Genomic DNA, 22,201 nt, shown 5'->3' on the forward strand with positions numbered 1-22,201 from the left:
GCTAGACTATATTTGACACTACCCTGATTCTAGTCGTGTTTTAAAAGCCGACTAAAGGACCTTTGACAAAGACCGATCTGCTCCTTAATAATCCTGAACCTTTTAAACTGCGATCTTCAACCGGACTGCCAAGCGTGAAGTCTTATGTAGGAGTCCCTTAGTCCAGTAGTGGACTGTCCCAGACTGTTGAAGACGAACCAAACGATTCTTTAAGTGTTGATGTCTGTCGGTTAGGGGCTAAACATGAACTGCTGCAGTGTCAATTTTGTATGCATTTAATTTTCATACGATGTATAAGCGTCCAGGTCGATAAATGTCATCATTTATTTACGCAGAACGCTAATGTTCTCACTTCTCAGACATTGCCATAAGCAGTGAATTAATTTTAAACGAACTAATGAATGAAATTGTTGTTTTTTACGTACTTTAAATATTTAATGAGGTTCAAATGCCGAAGATTTCTCATGAATGTGCCATAACGAGTAAATTAAATTATGAATGAATTTATCATTGTTTTAAATTACCATAATAAGATTGTTAGTCAAATGAATAAATGATTAAGTAGGTACGTCTAACTGAAAAACATTGTTACTCTTTTCGTCCATTTTACAAATGTGAGCAACGTCCTTTACTGGTAGTCTCATCATTCTATTATTCACGTCCAACACCAACGTTAAGTACACACACATCAAGCTATGCAATACCAGTATAAACTGACCGTCTTTGTGAGGAAAGATCATGCAAAGCAAGACCTTGGTAAATTGGTTTTGTATCGCTTGAAGTTTAGCTGTCGACATGCAACGTTGTATTGTTTACATTTACAATTTTAATGGTGTCATATGACTGGTTTCTAGACAGTTTTCCTCGACTGACGTCTCTTTCATTATTGTTACTACATAAGGATAGTATTTTCTGAACGAATAAATGGATACCGTTTCTGTCACCTGTTTGGAAGGTAAGATCTTTTGTTAGAAATGAATATTGTATGTCCTTTTATTGTAAGTTGTCCTTCAATGGAACGCTTTATCCGTTTCAATTTTGGGATCTTATGTGAAATCTTTTCCTTTGCTTGACAACTGTCTTTTAGAGTGAGAGAACTCTCATTTTCATGCACACCAATGATTTTAGGTTTATAAAGAATCATAATTATAAAAATGTTTTACAAACTAGATAACTTAAACCCGACAAATCTGCAAATCTTCGTCATCATTGTTTTATGTTTGGATGATCTCATTCTATCAACAAAGCAGAGGTTTATCCCACTCGAATAGTTTTAAAAGTGATCTTAAAGACTATTTTGACGTAAAAGCGAAACCTTTCATAGATGCTATAGAGAAATGACCAGTGGAGAGCGGAACGCATCACTGAATAGCTACAGGGCTCCCGAAAAGTGTCACCTTGACCCATATGCGGCCATCTTTACATTGAAACACGGCTTTATCACGCAAAGTAAAGAGACGCCGATATTCTTTTCATTCGTGAGCTTGGAATTTGATAAGAATTCCCAATCACGATCGGATCTATGAATGAGCGATTGGTTGTCTTGTTCTTTTTTATTTCGGAGTGGAACAAATGTTTTGGGACTTTTGTGGGCTCTCTGTTCTTTTCTGTTTGAAATAGTAACTGAAAAAAACTAGTACCTATACTTTTAGTTAACTTTTTGCCGTCCGAACATTATGTCACGAAACTAATTTACGAATAGTCTAGTCTATCAGACAAAAATGTCTGGATTCTTGAACGTGTCCAATTTTTTTTATCGTTTGTCACCTAGATTTGGGCAATGTCAATCTCGCAAATAGCCTCACAATTTTCGGACAGAATTCCTAAATCGGAGCCGAATCGGGCGACTCGGGTTCGTTGTAAATTGCGGACCGAAATAGGTTATAATAATACGCTTTAAGTTGGAACCACTTAAAATTCGCTCGTTGGGTACATTAAAGCGATGTTAGCACGCAATAAGAGTAACAAAAGGATTCTAAATTTCGGTATTTATAGCCTCGGCCTTGGTTCACACCTTAGATTTGACCCAGTACGCCGTTCCACTGGTTTCTCTAGCAAACAGCGAGCAGACGATGATGTCACCGCCATGACATAATTGCACGACTCACGTCTCGTGAATCAAATGTTTAATGAACTGGTAGGAAAGCTGGTTCACTATAATGGGTAAATTGTATTAGTAAATTAGGCGAGATAAAATTGATGAATCAAAGTGTATATTGAACTTTATAGTAATCTTTTAGTCTGTTAGTTAGGTCAAGTTTTTTCGAAAACGAGTTTGGAGTAACATGTAAGGTTATTGCCTTTTCATGCCTATGTTTTTGCTTGTGATGACTTAATTGTTCTAACCTATTAAAAATGAAAAAATGTATGCCATCACGTCTATTTAAAAATGTACGAGTTTGCAGAATTCTCGACGAACTCGCTAAAAATGGCGCAATTATGAATTCAGCTGTCCATTAGGGAAATGCTTATTTTGTCTTTTTGGACATTTGCTTAGGTAGCGAATTATACATTTACATTGTCTGTTATAGCTGATGATGATGTTTATTTTTATTAGACCTCTAGTTTCCGGAGTCCTAGATTAGAATTTATTATATTTTATTTTGTTTTATCATAAAAGTTTACCACTTATTTATAAGGGACATACAATCGTACCTAATGTAGTAAAGTATTGTAACTTAGTAGGTCATCTAAAATCTCCCTAAACCAACAAGGATCGAAGCAAACGAGTTGGAACCAGAGCAAGCCTATAGATATAAGTATATGAAAATATCAACTTCCTGCCAAACGAAGCGACAATTCAGTTCAGTCCATCCGCTTCCGATATGCTCCCCTCCGGCACAATTCCGAACTCCGAACATTCGGATCTCATCGACACTCGGATAGTTTCATAATCGATAAACGGAATAAATGAAACATTTGTCTCAGATCTCCAATTCTGCCAGATGTTTCGGAGTGTGAGCTAATTGTATATTTATGTCAAGCATTCCATCCTATTCCTCGAAGAAAAGCAGATGTGTTCAAGTATACATTTGAACTACGACACGATTTGGCTATTGACGGATAACATACTTGAAAAATAAACCATGAAACAGTTAAAAGTGTCGTTTAAAAAGATAAGAGGATATTTGATTTAGATTTGTTAAGAAAATCTAAAACTTTTGAGACATTTTAATGGGACAAGCCTGCCACAACCTCGCAGACCGCTGCCACTCTTGTAAGCCAGGATCTACAGTAGATACAACCATAAAAACGCCAGAACACTGAAATCTGACGCGTCCCAGTGAAATGAATAACTGTCTTGGATCCAGCAATGAAACAAATCAGAACATATTATTAGAAGAGAAAATAACTTTTGAGACAACTTCAGTGTAGTAGAAAAATACCATCATGTCCCAGAATTTTTCCCATACATGATACACCTAAGGAATTTCAAAGACAAAGGCCAATGTCCCAACCAGACAGGTGTAGTTTACAAGGCAAATCCACAAATCCACTGCAGCTCACGTTTGTGGATTACGGACCAAGTCGTCACCGAGATAGGAGATCTTATCCCGAGGTCATCTCGTACAAATTCTCCCGACTGGACTAAATAAGATAACTCGCTAGCCGTCTCATATAAACAAAAGGTGCACAGAAAAGCCCCAGGGATTTTTTTTATTGGAGTAATACCGGATAAGGAGCTTACTTGCCCTTTTTTCGCCCTTTAATAAGACGTATGTTAATTTTTGCTTTCGAATGTAAAGCTTTGTTTTGGTTATTTATAAAAGTAGACAGATATAGTATTCACTGTCTGATCTGGTTATCTAAATACACTATCAGTTCGAGAAAGCAGTATCCCACCAAAAACATTCTGTACAAATTAGCTATGTCTAGATGAAGCTGGTCATTTATCTCTAAAAAGTAATGGAACTAGATAGTCGTGGCAAGTCGAAGGTTCCTAACTGTGATCCCTTTATTATTATTGTTAATGTTATATGACTGGCAACGGCCAAGTCATGCATGGCAGTGTTTGCTTCATGCTCGACTAGGTTGTGATATAGATTTTCTTGAGGGTAAAATGTCATTCATTGATTATCTTCCGCCTAGGGTGAGACAAGAGAGAGTGTCAGACTCTTACTGACTAAAAACCACCCCATTCCTACTCCTGCTCTTCGAGCCGAAGTCCCAGTAAACCCGCTAGGTAGTCCGCAGCTCCGGCTCTTTTATACCCTAGTGCCTCCTTTTCAATTATCTCTTTACATATTGGCTTAGTAAATGTTATTCATATAAAATATAGCCGTGAGTGTAATGTTTTAGGAAAGATAAATAGGTACCTACGTTTGAATGTGAATATTTACTTTTGTACATGAGTCATTATACCGAAAGTACCTATGGAAATATGCCTACTCGACATTAACGAGCGGAATTTATTTTTAGACGGAAACATATATGATTATTAAATACCTAAGTGTAGTTCATGGATATATTTTTGTTATTATTAAAAGGTGGACAACGCATTTGTGATTGTGAGTCTTCTGATATTGGGCTATGGGCAGCACTGACAGGTTACCAAGCTGATCAATTTGCTTGTTTGCCTCCTATTCCATAAAAAAATAATTAACAGTCTTGTTGATTAAGTTACTTAATTCATAGACTGATTTGTGTATGTTCCTGATCAATTACGGCCGGCATCCAGTAAAATGTACCGAGTGCTCAATTTCGAAGTTCCCTCGAGAGTTGGAAATTTTGTCCTCTGTATTTTTAATAACTTTCGTCTCTAGAGAGTCTAAAATGTTGACATACTGATGTCAATTAGACAGCCTACGGAGTCGCCTTTAAAAAAAATAAAACCTGTGTTTAAATACCCATTATTACGTTTGTCGTGTTTCCTAGAGATAAATAAAAGATGAGTAATCCACGTGTATGGCGGGACGGATCGGTGAAAACATTAGATAATCTTTATATTTTTATTGATATCCTTGGTCTTATCGATAATTTTGATAAAGAAAATAATTTTGCCGATAAAACCGCAGTATTGTGCGCGTACAACACTAGCGGTGATGTGTTTTATTATTTTGCAATAAAAAGCAAAATATTTATTTTATTATTTTTATACAAATAAAATAATTTAATGTGTAAATATTTGGAACAGTGCTGTGATAAAAGTGTATTTATTTTTTATTAAATATTAATTTTAAACTTTACCAATAATAATAATAAGTCAATCATGTAAATGTGTATTATTATATTGTTTTTGTTGGTGTTAAAATAATAATACATTAGTGACAATAGTGATGTGCAGTGGCTTCTTTAATTAACAATGAAAATAAAGAATCCATTTAGCATCACACGAATAGGTATGTAAGCGTTATCATACTTAATTAGTAGCTACCTACTTATGTAGCTGTAGGTACCAAAGGAGTTCGTTGTCTGAAATTGCTCTAAGTTACCTACAATTTAGGCAAAGAGTTTGAAGGTCCTAGTCCTGCCCGTGACCTTGCTTACTTTACTTCATATTTTTAATTTGAAACCCTTCTTTAGTCGTACCTCCATGCGTCTATGTTTTAATTCAAAAGATCAGTTTCTGTGAATTTTATAGGGAAGAGGAAAATCATCCTCTTTGTAATATCAAACTTAATCAAATTGAGTTAGAGTTTCATTTTCTATAAATACATATAAACGGCCTTCGTGGTGTAACGCAGTTACTGTACCGTTATCTGTCTGAAACATGTCGCATGCGCGTTCCTGACATTGAAAGCTTTTACAAAGCAAGTTTTCGTAAAAAGGAGAGTTTGATATTGCCAATTATAAGTCTATAGATGGTGGAAGAAAGAACAAGAATTTGAAGTTATCGGAACTCCATTGTATCAACTTGATTGATTTAGGTTCAAAAATCTCCCAAGATTATACGCCGTCAATGAAAATCGCTCCCAAAGTAATGCAAAGAGAATGTGCGGACAAAGGACTATGAAATATATTACTTAGAGATTAAAGATTATTTTTGTAATAACCGCTCGTAAGCCACCCCATAAAATGAAGGCTAAAGTGATTAATGGAACGAGACAGTGTACCTACAATCGATTTTAGCTTCGGAGCTAACTAAACAGTTTGTGGAACGGAGATTTGTGATAAAGTAGATTATACAGTTTCACTTCATAGACAGGCAGATTTTATTATTTTATTCTACGACTGTCTTGAGATAAGTGTCAGTCACACAGCCCATGACAGAGGTAGAGGACTGCCTTAGTTGGATTATGAACTTCCTTTACATAAGAATGACCTTACACCTGATTTTCTATACTTGGCAGGTGATTTCAACAACGTCATTTATCCCCGAAGGGGTAGGTCGAATTGCACATTACAGCACATAATGCCGCTATACAATATTACAATGTACACTCCCTTTTCACCATTATTTTGTGTTATAAGTTCCATGTAATAGGAGTGAACCTATTGCCATATACTGGTGCAGCAGGTGATATCAGATCGCAGTATAAAAGGTTCAGGATTATCAGAGAACACTGGTGTTAAGTTTCTGCCAAATGTGTAGTCAATAGGAATAGTGACAAATGAAGATATTCTCTGCCATCACTACACGGATAAATAAAAGGTCTTATGCCTTATTTTATTGATGCTTACCAAAGCCAGCCAACCTTACCACTTGCAAGAATAACCTTTGAATTTAAACCTTCAAAAATATACACAAGTCTTTTATTTCTGAAGTCACAAATTAGCTTACTCAGGTGAAATCATCGATTACACATTTATCAGAGATTGGGCAGCAGTGTCCTCTCCATTTACATATAATGCAATCTCCAACCAGCTTGCTTGGAGATTATGAAAATCAGCGTCACGGACTTGAGCCTTCGTGCCCGGGCCTCGGCATTAAGCTGAGCACCAGCCTTTTGCTCTGCGATGCACCTCTCATTTAATTTTATTGTGTACTTGTCTTCTCGGTCGCTTATGTGTCGTGGCGTAATAAACGGTTTTTCTTTTCTTTCCTTCTTTATTGATGGTCATGAGGATTTGTATGTAAAAATTGGTCTAACCGAAATCGGATGGCAGGTCATTAATTAGGTACTCGGACCACAGACGGGGCTCACCAGGGCCGATGCTTGGCTGGAATTGCGGGTAAAGCGCAAAAAATGACTCCAGCTCAAAGCAAGATTTGAACGGGGCGGTTTTAGACAGTCAGTCCCAGACACTTCTCGCATTATCCAAGATGGGAGAAGATATTGGATGATTTTGTCTCCTCATTAAGGTTATTAATTACGGACTTAGCCCTAGGTATCACATGATTACACGTGACTTATGTTTATGTTGTTAATAATAATTTGCTATCGCAATAAAAGATATTGTTATCGTCGTGTTAGTACCTACCACGGACGGCCTACTTTACTAGCTGCAGTGCCGCATTGCAAAATCTAGGACTCATTAGGAGTTTACTACAAAATGTTTCAAATGTGAATTTTATTACTATTGTAATTTGAGTACAAAGAATTTTTTGCAGTGAAACTTTTTCGTTGAATTTTTATTCTGATGTTAGCTTGGGGTTAATTTTTGAATTTAAAATTATAAGATTTTTAATGATATAAACCGGTAGATGAGCTGACGGATCCCCTGATGGTAAACTATCGCCGCCGCCCGTGGACACCGGAAACACGCGTTGTCGGCCTTTTGTGGGTTGAGATTTTAAGGGTTGTTGGGGAATCGGGGCTTGGGAAAATTGAGAAGGGTTATTGGGCCTCCAGTAACCTCACTCACACAACGCAAGCGTGGTTTCACGTTGGTCACTCCGGTCGCGCTGGCCCATTCGTGCCGACGCATGGTTCTCCCACACTTTAAATTAATTTATTACTCGCCAACTAAAGCTACCTTGGAGAAGCACATCGATTAATTCTCATTACTTCTTCGTGTGGAATAAGGCATAGGCCTTCTCTGGGAACAGACCCAGTAATGAGATATTTACAGGTTGATGACAATGATGACGATAACATGCTGAGTTAATTCGATATAAATGATACATGTTCGTCTTTCCGAAGAAAATTGCAAAGCCAGACGGCAGAGCAAAAATGGCAGTCATCTATCAGGCATAGACATCTTAGTATGAACAGTAAACAAAAATGTCTTTGTTACCCAAACCAAAACAGATACAGCATGATAATGATCACGATTACGTGTAATGATACATAATTTTACGATCATTGATATATTATTGATGATCTAAGCCCTGCTGTGGCGTCATCGCGTCGCCATCGTAAGCCAGATAATTTTAGCGTTCCTATGTTTTTTTAAAGACATGTCGTCGAAGACCTTGTTGTATTTTTGGAAGATTAGGTTTAAATAGCTCTTACTAATATTGATTCTAGAATTATGTTGACATTTTGCATGTTTATACACTAGTAAGATTTAATTTGAACGTCTTACGCCTCGACAATAAATAATATGATGATCTAAAATGAAAATGGTATGATGTTAAGAAGTGCGAATCTCCGGCTCAAAGCAGGAGTAGGAACGGGGTGCCTTTTAGTCAGTTACTAACACTCTATCTAGCCTCGCCCAAGGATCAAAGCTAGCATAGTTAATCTAAATTATGGATGGCAGTTTATAGTATTTAATATGGGTCTATGAAACCTTAAGTCAGGAAGGCAAATCCTCCGCTAATGTTCGATCACAGGTGACCACTACGGCGTTCAATGTGTTAAATAAATGTATTTTCTCTCTGTTACAGCCGAATTAAGATGGTTACTGGTGGGCGCGTGTAGCGGCACTGACATGAATCAAGGAGGAGTGAAGAATGTCGTCACAGAGCCGACGCGCCTCGAGAACAAACGTGAGTATCCATCACCTTTTATGAAAGATGGAACCTTCTTTTTATAACTGGGGGGAAACCTTCAAAAGACCCCTAGCTTTTTGGGGATAGAAGGCTATCCCTAGTCTCTAGTGTGGTGTGTGATTGTGTTTAGAAGTGTGAGATTTTTACGTCACTTAAACCACTACGGTGGTATGGGTAGAGTGAGGTGACCAGGCAAGCTGAGAGAAGTTCTTAGTTTTAAAATGTCTAAGTCCGATGATAGGATGTAAAACTGCTTAGTGTGGAGGTAAGTGTGAGGTTTCTGGTTTGGTTCCAAGTCATACTTCGATCTACTGCTTAGACTTCGGGCATCCTCAACTTAACTCTCCAAAAAGGACTCCTTGTTGGACTGTTGCTCTTGCGACCACACATGATTACCGAACCAGTCGACATGCTAAATATTTTTGACGAATATAAACTTCAAGATGGTGAACAATAAAGTAAAATGAGCAAAGGTAGTTTTAAATTGATTAAGGAAACCTATTCACTATAAAAGCTTTTCCTATATACCTGTTCTATCCAGGTCACATCAATTGGGAAAGTTATTATATTATAGCTCGCGTGATGTCCCAAGTAAAGGCACCGGCACTCTGATCACAATCGTATTAGCTTGCACCATTGAGCGTCGCAGTGCACCATCTACACTTGGGAGTAAGGAAACGGAACCACTTGCGTCATTTTCATTGTAATTATTTTTGGTAATTAATTTGCCTTTCTATTAGAAAATATACGATTGAAACGCTTGTAGCTCCGTTTCTTGCTCTCAAAATGTGCAAATAATCAAACATAGATTCATTCTACTGGACTATGATCCTTCTCTAGGTACATATATTGAAGATTTTGCCTTAATACTCACGCTTATCACGCGTGTTGATACATTACAAACAGATTTTATTTCACAACTGTGCAGATTAAAACCATCAATCATGAACAAGCTGTGATGGTCCACTACTGGACTATAAGCTTCCTTTCCATACTGCTCGTAGATCCCATTTCCCATTTTAAAACCGTCATGTTTATCAGAGACCAGACTATCTGCGAATCCCTTGGTGTTGACCAAGAGCTTACTACCTTACGACAGGCTCTTATGACATAACACCCACAAGAAGACTATGATTGGTGATAAATATACCCTGGCTTGCACCACGAGGCGTCGCAGTGCACCACTTATGTTCATTCAAAACATTAAAGTTTTTGCAAATAACCTCTACGTATTGTGTCTTGCCAAGTTTTCCAGTTTATTGGTTTTGAATGTTTCTATTATTCATATGGAATTATTTTGGTAGTTTAATTCTAGTGACACTGCCAAGTTATAAGGTCTCGAGAGAAGGAAAACTGTTTCTTGAGTTTCCTTATTTATTTGAAAGGGGGGAATTTTAAAGTTGCAATTTCTGACGGAAAGTCACTGAATTAACTTAGCTTATTCCACACCTGATCTTAAAAAAATAAACATTTAGGTCTTTAAGGGGGATAATCATCATCCAATGAATTCTCCGGACTTAGGCGAGGCGAGAGGGAGTGTAAGACTCTTACTAACTAAAAACCACCCCGTTCCTACTTCTGCTTTTCGAACCGGAGCCCCGGTAACCCGCTAGGCAGTCCGCAGCTCCGGACCTTATGTCTCTAAGATAGAAACTTGAACCCGAAGATACCCGTGTTCTTTTCGCAATAAAGATCACTCGCTGAGCAGATTATTAGCAGGTCGAAAACTGCTGTTTATTGTATTAAAATAATTTTACGATATTCAAATATCAACAAATCTGGTACTTAACAATCTCCAAATCAAAATATTTATCGTTAATCATTACATATTTAGTTTTATTACAAACACCAGCGCTCACACACACAGATTATTGAACACACGCACACATTGACGCGGCTTGTGTTTACTTTACACAGGCTGATCAAACGGAGTAAACACTTGAACAATAATTTATTATCTTTGTCATCGTAACTGACTGGTTTTCCGTTAAGTGGTCGCAAGAATTACTGCCCAGCAGGGGTCTCAGCGTTCAATTCGTGGAGCGGGCAAAGTACCTACCTATAATGATATTTTCGACTGGGAAAGTTGGGAAGGAGGTAATTGGGCCTCCGGCAACCTCATTCACACGATGCAAGCGTTGTTTCACGTCGGTTTTCCGTGAGGCCGTGGTATCACTCCGATCGAGCCGGCCCATTCGTGCCGAAGCATGGCTCCCCCACATTTCTATATCTGTCATAATAGTAACCAGCTAAAACTAGATCCGCAATTTTATACATCTGCTCTGCTTACCCTTTCGCATAATGAAAGACATTGCGTTAACAAACTGATCAAACAAGGCGCGCACTTAATCAACAGAATGTCTTTGTCACTTTGTAAGTAATTCAATGAAACATCTGTGTAATGAACTTGCACGGTCTTGATTACATTTATTTATTACTTCTCACGCGAGTTTGCCTGCGATTTATATGTTAAGTACGATTGTTATTAACCTCTGCTCTGGGAATCTTTAGAAATGACTAAGGGACTACACATTTGACAAAAACTGTTTAGCCTGAACCTATTAGATAGACAGACAGACACAGACAGAACCTGATACCTGACATAAAGCCGGAAACCCATATTTCGGCAGAGGGCTGTTAGGGACATTATTATAAAGCCTTATTTTTAGGTTATAGTAACTTGACATTTAACAAACCGAGATCAAAAGGGACGAAATACAAAAGGATGACATACGGATGGAATCATGGAAAATGAGCACTGGACCCAAGTAAATTAGGAGTTAACCCTTGACTGTGATGTGTCCTTGTGTGTGATGACTGTAGTTGATCTTCATTGTATTCTTATCTTAACCCTATGTTACTTGGTGCCAGTGCACATCACTGACAATCATTGATACTCTGGTGTGATGACTTGGTGGTAATCAGTATCTTGACATAATCGTTTCTGGTAACAGGTGAGCGCCGTCGCGGCGCTGCGGGTCGCGCGGCTGCGCTGCGGCGCGCGCCCTCAGACTCGGACTGTTCAGGGGAGACCGCCTCACTGTCCGCCGACAGCGGGGACCGCGCCCCTCGGCCGCCGCCGCAGCCCACGAGAGCTGGCAAGAATAGGGGGTAAGTTGAAACTGTCTGTTTTAGATTTGGAGCTGGTCAGAATAAATGGTAAAGTTTAGTAAAGATAAGCGAAGAATGAGACTATACGTACCTAGCGTTTGGAGACTTACCTGGTGTCTAGTAGAGCCTGAGCCTATGCTTAGGGCCTAGGGTCGCAAAGACTCGCCGTGTGTCGTCACGGATATGTTTATACTTAACAATAGTAGTTCTACACCCTTACTAGTCGATTAAGAGTTGGATTTAGTTCAAATAACAACGTGGATCAAATTCCATTTAACCACCGTACTCGGAGTCATTTAATGGTTACTTACTACCCAGTCCTTAGTAATAATTTTCGATACAACATCGTTTCTAAGAAATAGTTTAAGCAATCATTAAATGGCTCTGAGTGTTAGTAAGCTGAAGAAAACTAATACAGTTTTTGTATACATTTCTTAAATTCCAAGTAAAAATCGCCTATAAAAATGTCGCTCGTAAAATAAAAGTTCGTCGTTTTCGCCCATATCCCGCCTAGATACCTGTATGATCGATAGCCAGCCTAGCATGCGTCATCTTAGCTCCCCCTAATGTGAGTCAAGCTGGCACTTAGCCAAAACGGAGGCATTAGACGTCCTGCATACCAAATACTGGTGATGGTATTGTGGTATCCCCAAAATTGGATCTTCTCGTATAGCCATTTGTGTAAATTGTGGCTAGACAAGTGCTAAGTTGATTCCACTTCTGTCTTCATTGATCAGAACATCGTGAGGAAACCTAAGCTTATAATTTCTAATTAAAAGTTTGGAATCGCCAACCCGCACTGAGCAAGCGTGGTGATTAATGCTCAAACCTTCTCCGTGTAAGAGGAGGCCTTTGGTCAGCAGTGGCCATTTATAGCCTGTTAATGTGTAGAGGCTATGTAAAATATTACTCACAGATACTAGTATTAGAACTTGAAACGGGATATTTACCATGTTTATTTGTGTTTATGAGTTTCCGATAAACAACTCATAAACGTAAATATCCCGTTTCAAGTTCTAATACTAATGTAAGTGACCATATCAGTTTAAAAACTTACAGATGTTTAAACATTCCATAAAGGAAATAATTTTGTGAATCAGCGTAGCACTTGAGCTCATGTATACAAATAAAATGATTCCAAATATTCCATCTTTATGATGAGCCTCGTACTTAATCAACATTTCGCCAGTTACTTACCGAAATTAATATCATAAAGTAGTAATTAATTATGACACAATGACACAACATTTCGTGGATTCACTCGAAAATAACTCTAGTCTAAGCAACGACCTCGAAAGGTCACAGTTTACTGGGAACTTGAGTGATCTCTAAATTAACGTTACGTTTTAATTCAGACTTTGATATGGGTTAACCGTGTAACTTCTATTTTCGGGTCCAAATATTAACCTCATTTCTCCTTGGCCTTTTAAGGTAAGCGTCCACAGGCCCGCATCACACGCATCGGACGGATCGCATCAAACGGATTAATTTTTTAAGACTGTGTTCACCGTGTATCGGCAGTGTTCGGATTGCCGACGCGAATATTAACAATCTTATTGCCGATCCCACTTTCACTTGGATTTTTAGCATCGGCATTCCGTCATCGGTACGCATCGCAGGTATTGCCAATGATGCGGTTCGTACAATGCGGATCAGTGGACGCTGTTGTATGAGTTTCTATACAAGACAAACTAAAATCCGTTGCGTGCGATTCGTCCGATGCGTACGATACGGGCCTGTGGACGCTTACCTTAAGCTTCCGTGTAAATGGACCGTGACATCTTTGATAGAAAATGTTTTTTATTACATTTCTTTTAAGTTTAAATTCGTTAACTTCTGATTTTAATTAAAAGTTTCATATTTAGTCTGACGCATTACGGTTGATCGAAAAGTGGTTCTCATAGAAATTGCGTATTGTATTACATATTTTATTTGCAACTTATAAAGTTGAATGGCAGTTTATTACTACTAGCTTTTGCCTGCGGCTTCACTCGCATCAAGAAGTATTATTATTAATGGAATTGATCACTATGTGTTTACCATTTGTCTTTTAGGGCGACAAAATAAGCTATTATTTAGTACAAGAGGTATTTTTTAAAACTTATCGCGAGATTGGTTGCCATTTTCATTTAGAAACTTTATTATTTAACAGTCGTCGTCGAGGCAGCGAGTGGGAGGTGTTGGAGGGTTTGAAAGACGGCCAGAGGTTCGAGAAGAGGCCAGACGTCTTCAACGGTTACCTACACAAGAAGAGAAAATGGCCTCTCAAAGGATGGCACAAGGTATACCTAGATAACACATTATTAAATACTTAGATGATGTTACGCCCTTTTTCAGCACTTGTTATACTTTTTATGTCACAGTTAGAATTGCCTACGTTTTTTTTTCGTGTGTAAAAAATATAGTATGCTTCAGAAAATATACTACTTTATTAGAGAATAATAAAAAAGAATGCAATTTTTCTTTCTCATGAAATTCAATTTCAATATTAGTGAAGTTCAATACTATAAAACATAGTACGGTTGGCAACCCTAGTCACAATGTATATTGACGTGCCTTCTCTTTCAGAATTAAATATATTCGACGAAATATTCATTTGAAACATCGTCGTGACGTCACGGCTTACTACATTTTATAAGGAGCGGTGACGTATCGACCTACTATTCCTAAATTTAAATAAGTTCTGTCTAAATATTTTTTACCTTATACGACAAAATACATGTCTTTTCAAGGTCAAAGTAAATAGGTACTTTCTAAGTCTGTGTGCTCTATCCTCGGTCACATCTTCGCTTCGCCGTCCTGGCTAGAAATAAGTCTGACGTAAAATTGGTGACGCCATATTACGCAGTACTTTCATACAACGTTCATAGAAAAGTGTCTGATATTTTGACGTTTCGAAAATAGTATTGAACTTTGACTAGTAGGAAAGTAGCCTATTATTGTTATCTTATACGACAAAATAAGCGTCTAATATATTTCTACCTGGTCTAACTAAAGGACGTATCCTATCAACATTATTACACTATACTTCATCCTATTCCAGCGATTCTTCGTGGTAGACGGTGGTATCCTAGTATACGCTCGGTCGCCGACGGACGTGGCTCGCGGTCGACTGCACGGATCAGTGGACGTCGGCCTCTCCGTCATATCGGCCAAGGCGAGGCGGAGGCGCATCGACATTGACGCCGATGAGTTCATATACCACCTCAGAGCGAAGACTCCTGATGTCTTCCGGACCTGGCTTAATGTGCTGAAGGCTCATAGGTTTGTGCTCTAGTGTTTGGCAGATATATGAAAGTGTATAAAGTAATAGTTGTTTTGATTGCACGCGCGAGCAACGCTTTGTGTGATCTACAAATTGTTGTTTCGGGTCTGGGTGTCATGTGTATGTGAACTTGTATGTTTGTAAACGCACCCACGGCATAAGAGAAAATCCTAAAATCCAACGATTATTAAAAAAAAATGTGTTCTTTATGTAATAAGAAAATACCTAAATTAATCATTATGTTATCGGCTTACCCGCATAACAGTTTGACGAGGAACTCGACTAGTTTCAAGCCATGCTTGAGGCAGCATTCTGCGACACACGACTAGGCGACGACTATTGCGCTGTTACTGGTGTGTCGCGGATACAGTAGATATTCAACTAGATGTTTTCACCACACAGGTTATACCGACAACATTTGCTAACATTCGGTGCGCGGGAGTCGGTACCGAAGATCCACGCCCCGTTAGAAGATCTACCACCCACAGACAATTCTTCTCGTAAGTACCTATTATTATTAATAATAATAACGTCTTATTATTATTATTATTATTTGCTATAACGCATGCACAAGATAGATAGAAATTATTGGAAAATCTAGTTTTATAGGTAGGTAGTTTGATTTCTGTGAGGTTTTGCGTAGAGGTGTTTGAATTTTAGATCAGCGTGTGAATTTGTTTTGCTTTTAGTAAATAAAATGTGAAATAAAATCTTTTATTTTGATCCTAAACCATTTTTTAGGAAAGAGATAATAGAAAAACATATAGAATCTTAAAATCTCATGATAAAAGATCATAGAATTAATATCCCATGAATGACAAATTTCTCCAGTTATGGCTAGCTTAGGACCTACATAATCTTCATATCAACACCCCTATCCTTTAATCCCCTATCTCACAATCCCCTCCCCTCCCAAAGGTACCTCCCACGAAAGCCTGGACACTTCCTCGGGCTCGAGCGACGACTCCCCGTTCCCCAGGAAGAAAGAATTGTCCACAGACGAGTTACTCCACAGTAGCTATAATTACTACAGTCCCATGTCATTCTCACCCCCAATAGACGAAGAAAAAGAATATAATACACCAACCGCTCAAATCTGCGAAACACACTTCAACGAAAAACTATTCAATAACCACAGAAGTCTATGTTCCATGAACTGTGTCGCCAGATTCAGAAAAGATCAGTTACAAAGAAAAAAATCGCCAAATATCTCCGTAGGTAGCACTGAAGCAGAGAAACAAATACACAGCACAGATCTAGATATCAATTCTATTAAAACTATAGAAACTGTCTTTGAAGACGAAGCTAAAACTCACAGGCAAACGTCACCGTTTCGGTACTCCGAATCAAAACAACCCTTATTCAGTGAGAGTAAGGTCGAACCTACCGCAGCATACTACTTCTTCACACGCAACAAATCGCGCGCCTCTATTATCAATTCGCCAATGAAGAGGAGTAAGAAATCTACGAACTTGGTAAAGTATAGGAACTATTTTAATGAGCCTACTTTAAGGAGACCTCTAAGTAAATGCATGTTGCTTGGCAAATACAAAATGAAACCTGAACAAACTGATGAAGCTGATAGTGAGAAGATAGATAGTTCTGAGAAGAGTACAGACCGCGAGGTGGCCTGTGAGACTGTGCAAACGGAGAGCAATGAAGTCCAAGTGACTATCATAGAGAACAAGGCGCTACAAGACGCCATGACGACGTCAGACTATGACAACATCACGGAACGGCTCATGGTGTCCATATTTGAAAACGCCAAGAACACCACTGTGACTGACGTGAAGGTCTACATACAACAAGTGATCAAAGACTTGTATGACGTCAAGTTCCAAGAAGTACATCCAGTGAAGGCACTCTTCAGAAGTCTACTAGAGTATTGGTTAAAGAATACTACGGTGGAACCAATCAAAACCGCCATGAGGCACAGCCGCTCCATAGACAGACAGTCAAACAAATACTTCACGAAAGACGAAAACCTCTCAAGTGTTTACATCGGTCAGGTTTCAAAACAAACACAGTTTCATGGACTCAGTGAAATGCTGTTTCAGTATAAAAAGAAACCGAATACCACTAAACCTGTGACCAAAGCTCCAGATCTACCTCCTAAAAGTCCCAGCCCAAGGCGAGACACGGAGAGTTTCGAGAAAGAAAGAAGAATACAAGAGCTAGAACGGTTACTCAAGAACACGGTGTACATGTGTGAAACGACTAGAAGTAACCAACAGAGAGATATTAAAACAACTAAAACCTTGATCAATAACATTGGCAAAATGTCTCCGAAGATGGAAGAGGTTACTTCAACCGAATCCCCTAACGAGAACTCTAATAATTCTTCTACGGAAAAGATACAGCAAACTTTAAACCATCTTATAAGCGATACTTCAATATCCCCTGATGTAGCTAGGGAGTTCTTTAGTGCGTACTTAGACGTTTTACTCAAAGAAGATTACAAGAGTCTATCGGAAACTAGTTCACGGTCCAGTGAACATACAGTCGCTTCTAAAGATTCTAAAGAAATTTCCTGTCAAGTGCAGACGGAGGCTGTCACGAAAACGGCCTCAAAAAGCATCACAACGTTAAAAGAAGAAGTATCGAAACCAAAGTCAACTGAAGTCTTAAAAACCATAGATCCGGGACAACTGTACCTCAAAGAGTTATTAGAAAGAATAACAACAATATTCTCTAAAGTAAAGAAGATGGAGGATAAGACGTGGACCAACGAGAAACAAGACAACGTCAAATGTGACTTAAAACATCCAGAATGTAAGGATGAGTTGGGAAGACCCGTCAAAGAGTATCCTGGCAAAAATCTCATCTACGAGAACTATGACGATAATTCAGTCGTGATCGATCTTTCTAAATACGATCTGGAACATATATCGATGTACAGTGACCCTAAGGTACAAGGGATCATGTCAATTTCTATTAAACTTAAGGAGAAACCCCCGACAGCGGTCGAGAATAAGCACGCACACCTTAGTCTTCAATTCGCAGACTCGGAGCGCGTGAAGACAGAAGTACAAAAAGAAATGAAAGAAAATTGGCTGAAGTACATCCAAAATACTAACTCCAACGAGATATTTAAGAAGAGGAGTAAAAGTCCAGACACATTAATCGATTTGAATAAAGAGTTCGATTTGAAACCCTACTCGAGTAGCAGTGATGCGACATCTAAGGCTTACAAAATTGTCCATGAGAGCGAACATTCAATAGACCTGTCTTTTAAAAGCAGTAATACCTCCTTCCTCAGAGGCTTGGATCCAAAACCCTCATTTGAGAACGAAAACACATCGTGCTACATCATGTCTTTTAATAAGGAACCGACAAAATTTCAGCCCAAAAAGAAAGTTAGGCTTAAAGATTATAACGGTGTGTCGAAAAGATCTCCATCTCACTCTCCGACGAAGCAACCAGAATTATCAATCTTCGAGCAGCCAGCCCCTAGGGTTATCGATGAGAAATTCATATTGTTGCTTTTAGAAAACTTATCACTGCTATCTAAAAACATACCGAGCTTGCACAAGGATATAAACAATTTATTTATGAAGTTGAGAAAGAAACATGAGAAGATTTTGAAGAATTGTGGCAATATATACGGGTTGAGTCTTTTAGGCAAGATTTACAATGAGGATTCGGACAGTGGGGCTTGTAGGAAAGAAATTTCCACGCAATGGGATGTCGTCACCTGCTTTCCAGTAAGCGAAGAAGTTCCTATAACAAAGAAAGCAAAAAACACGTTTAGCTGTACCAATTTAAACCTTAAAGATGCGAACATAAGTGCGATAGATTTAAAGCTTGTGATGAATTCCGAAGTCCAGACAAAGAGTCAGTGTGATGAACTAATGATTTGCTACGATCGTGTGCCACCACCGTCCTTAGGCGACGCTTCCATCACTGGTAACGTGGTAAAAGTCCACTCGATACATAAAATTAAATTAACTGAAGTAGATAAGAAAACGAATGAACATGCAACTGCTGCCCCAAATTGGATCCATAAGATTACTAAAGAATGTTCTATGACTACTCTGATCAAACGTGTACTAGATCCAGAAGCGAAAATCCCCTCCAGTACAAAAGCAACCTCAAGAGAATACATTATGAAGAAGAAAAAGAATTCGTCAAAATTACGACAGGATTTGATCAAAGAAATAGCGCTCTTATCGCCTTCGTTTAAGGTTTCTACTCAATCGCAGACTGATAGGCGGTTAATGCGTTTTGTTAGAGAGAAGTGGTTGGAAAAGGATTTTAAAGTGTATCAGTTGTTTCATAGTAAGAAATATAACGTTACGAGAGCGAGTTCCGCGACTGACTCGAACATCGAAGTGAACGCGAGTGATGAACTGAAGACCTTATATCGATGTTCTAGCGATCCTTCATACTGCTCTGGTTAGTTCAAAATTACAATATTTAGAATAGATACCAGCATATCAAGCTATCCTATATCTGTTATAGATTTTCAACTTTATTTATTCTATGTAATAAGGTTGAAAATGCTTTGATAGGTTGGGGTAACTTGATGTGTTCATAACTAGAAAATAGTGTCTTTGAAAAGTAGACTGAATTGTGATACGTACTTTAATAAAGTTAGAGTTGGTTTTTCTTTAAACTCTTTTCTTTCAAAAGTAAGATAGAATTGTGGTACTTATTGTAATGGTGTTAGAGCTGTAATTCCTTTAGATCGTAGATTTATTAGTTATAATAGTTTATGAGTATAATTGTTGTGTTTTATCGTAGGGTAATTGTTGTTGCAAGTATTTGCATGATAAGTTTTCCTTCTAGTATTGTTTAGAATAATTAATTAGATCTTGTAAGACCTTAGATGCCAATAGATCGTTGATTCATTACCATTTCTTAGTATCAAGCTATTTTCAGCTTTATCGGCATTAGTTTAAAGTAAAATTTTGTGGTTCGTGTAGTTTAAACCAATAACAAAATAAAAATATATTTTTCTTATTAAAAGAAATTTGGTTTAACTTGCAAGTAGGTAGGTAGGTATATCATAATTTCATAATATAAGGAAATGTTTACAACAATATAGACTAAAACTATTTAAATTCAAACCAATATGTTATTAAAACACATTAAATTTTATAACTTATATGATTAAAATCTTAGATTACGGGAAAACCCGCTACATAAACATTATCACAAATTAGTCACCAAACAAAAATCATAAAATATTTTGTTATCGTTAAAATGATTCTTATTGAGATAGAGATAAGTCAATCTGTCGCAGGAAAACAACAAATAAAATTCCACGGTGTATATTTCAACTATCGATTCCGGTGCGGTTTCTCCCGCTCTGCTCGGCATTTATTGATCATAGCGTGATGTTTTATAGCCTATATAAACATCCTTGATAAATGGCCTATCTAACACAAAAATAATTATTCAAATCGAACCAGTAGTTTTGGGGATAAGCGCGTTCAAATAAACAAACAAACAAGAAGCAAGCAAGAAACTCTGTTATCAAAAATGTCTCTATATCTGCTGTAATTATGTCTGAAACCAATATATAAACGCAATATTTATACTTTCTTCTCTTTCTACCATTCTCCTTTACTCCTGTCATCCATAATTATATTATTTTCTCCATACTCCACTCATCCTTTATTTATTTTTCTGTAGTTACCTGAAAACAGAAGGTCTTTAGAAGTAATTTCTAATAAAATCAATAAATAAATTAAAATTCATGTTATTAAAGTTGATTCAATAATTTTTACACATTAAATATTTATTTTAAAGACTATGTAGTTAGTTATTTCATATTACTGCTTGTTCTGCACGATATGTTTCCAAACTGCTTGCACCCCTGTCCTCCACATTGACATGTTTGGTCCGTAGGGCTGTTGAGCCCCACCGGCGGGCCCATCAGGGGCCCCCAAGCGGGGTTCGTGTCAGGCACCCCAGGAGGACGCCTCTCCGGCTGGATCATAGGTATGTTACCATTAATTTTTCAAAAAACACACCCATTTTGAAATGGTCCTTCAATGACTTTATAATGGTTGAAGAATAAGGTCTTTGTATTCTGGTGAAAGATTACTAACAATGCTTTTTAATTTGGCTTTATTTAACATGATAAGTAATAGGTATTTTAAGTTAGATCCAGCTTTTTATTTATTGTAGAAATTATAAAATATGTCCGTAATTATTCAGTTAGTTCTGTTTGATCTCCTATTAAAGTTATATAATATAAATCAACACGATACCATCTTTGTTTGATGAAATGGTGAAATATTCACAAATAAAGGGTGCCTACTTTATGAATATTTACGAAATTTAACTTACTAAACAATATTTCCATCTTGTAATTCTCCAACCGTATAAAATTGTAGCAGTCTGTCCTTCGCAACTTACTAAATACTTAACTGCCACACTCAGAGACGACAAAGATAACGATTATGTATCGAAAACAATCGCAAAGGACTGGGTTATTATGTAAGTAATCATAAAATGACTCTGAGTATGGCGGTTAGTCTGAAAAACGTATATCTATAAAGCATAAATAATAAAGCTATAAAATACAAATAGATAATTTTATGTTTACTATTTAATGGTTACTTAACTCAGTCCTTAGCAATTGTTTTCGTACAACAAAATCAGTACTAAGGAATAGTGTAGACACTATATATACACGCAGGTATATAAGACACAATAGAAAATAAATTGTTTCTCGCGTGGATCCACGTTTCGACGCATGACGAATTAACCGTCTCTGAGTACGGCAGTACGAGTTGTTAGCTTAGACATAGAATACATAGATCCCACACTTAACTGAAGTTCTGTTTACTTTACGAAGTAGACTTTGAAACATGAAAATTATTAACTTGATAACTCCATAACTTGAGTCGTGAATGAATAATTAGCTAAGTCAAGGTGCTTATGTTAGCTTTAGGTATATGCTGTAAATACAGGTTGTGTTATTTTATGATATTTACTTGTTATAATATGCTTTATGGTTAAGTTACTAAGTCAAGATACAATTCAAAATGTACGTA

The 22,201-nt window shown here is 37.6% G+C and overlaps 1 protein-coding gene across 10 annotated transcripts in view; it reads left to right on the top strand.

The window, feature by feature from the left end:
• LOC118277553 (uncharacterized) overlaps nt 1–22,201 on the top strand; it is a 56,456-nt gene that overhangs the window by 12,433 nt on the left and 21,822 nt on the right. For 4 of the 10 annotated variants that reach the window (XM_035596400.2, XM_035596401.2, XM_035596402.2 and 1 more), the window contains exons 1-8: nt 5,047–5,339; nt 8,714–8,815; nt 11,773–11,929; nt 14,082–14,211; nt 14,973–15,193; nt 15,597–15,694; nt 16,113–19,589; nt 21,048–21,140. In XM_035596400.2, the coding sequence (XP_035452293.2) occupies nt 5,303–5,339; nt 8,714–8,815; nt 11,773–11,929; nt 14,082–14,211; nt 14,973–15,193; nt 15,597–15,694; nt 16,113–19,589; nt 21,048–21,140 (4,315 nt within the window). In that variant the 5' untranslated portion in view covers nt 5,047–5,302. Of the gene's footprint in view, nt 1–5,045; nt 5,340–8,713; nt 8,816–11,772; nt 11,930–14,081; nt 14,212–14,972; nt 15,194–15,596; nt 15,695–16,112; nt 19,590–21,047; nt 21,141–22,201 lie in introns of those variants that run through there. The other 6 variants (XM_035596407.2, XM_035596411.2, XM_035596404.2 and 3 more) reach the window with 5 other exon arrangements.

The sequence above is a fragment of the Spodoptera frugiperda genome, chromosome 10, assembly GCF_023101765.2.
Source record: "Spodoptera frugiperda isolate SF20-4 chromosome 10, AGI-APGP_CSIRO_Sfru_2.0, whole genome shotgun sequence".
Classification (NCBI taxonomy): domain Eukaryota; kingdom Metazoa; phylum Arthropoda; class Insecta; order Lepidoptera; family Noctuidae; genus Spodoptera; species Spodoptera frugiperda.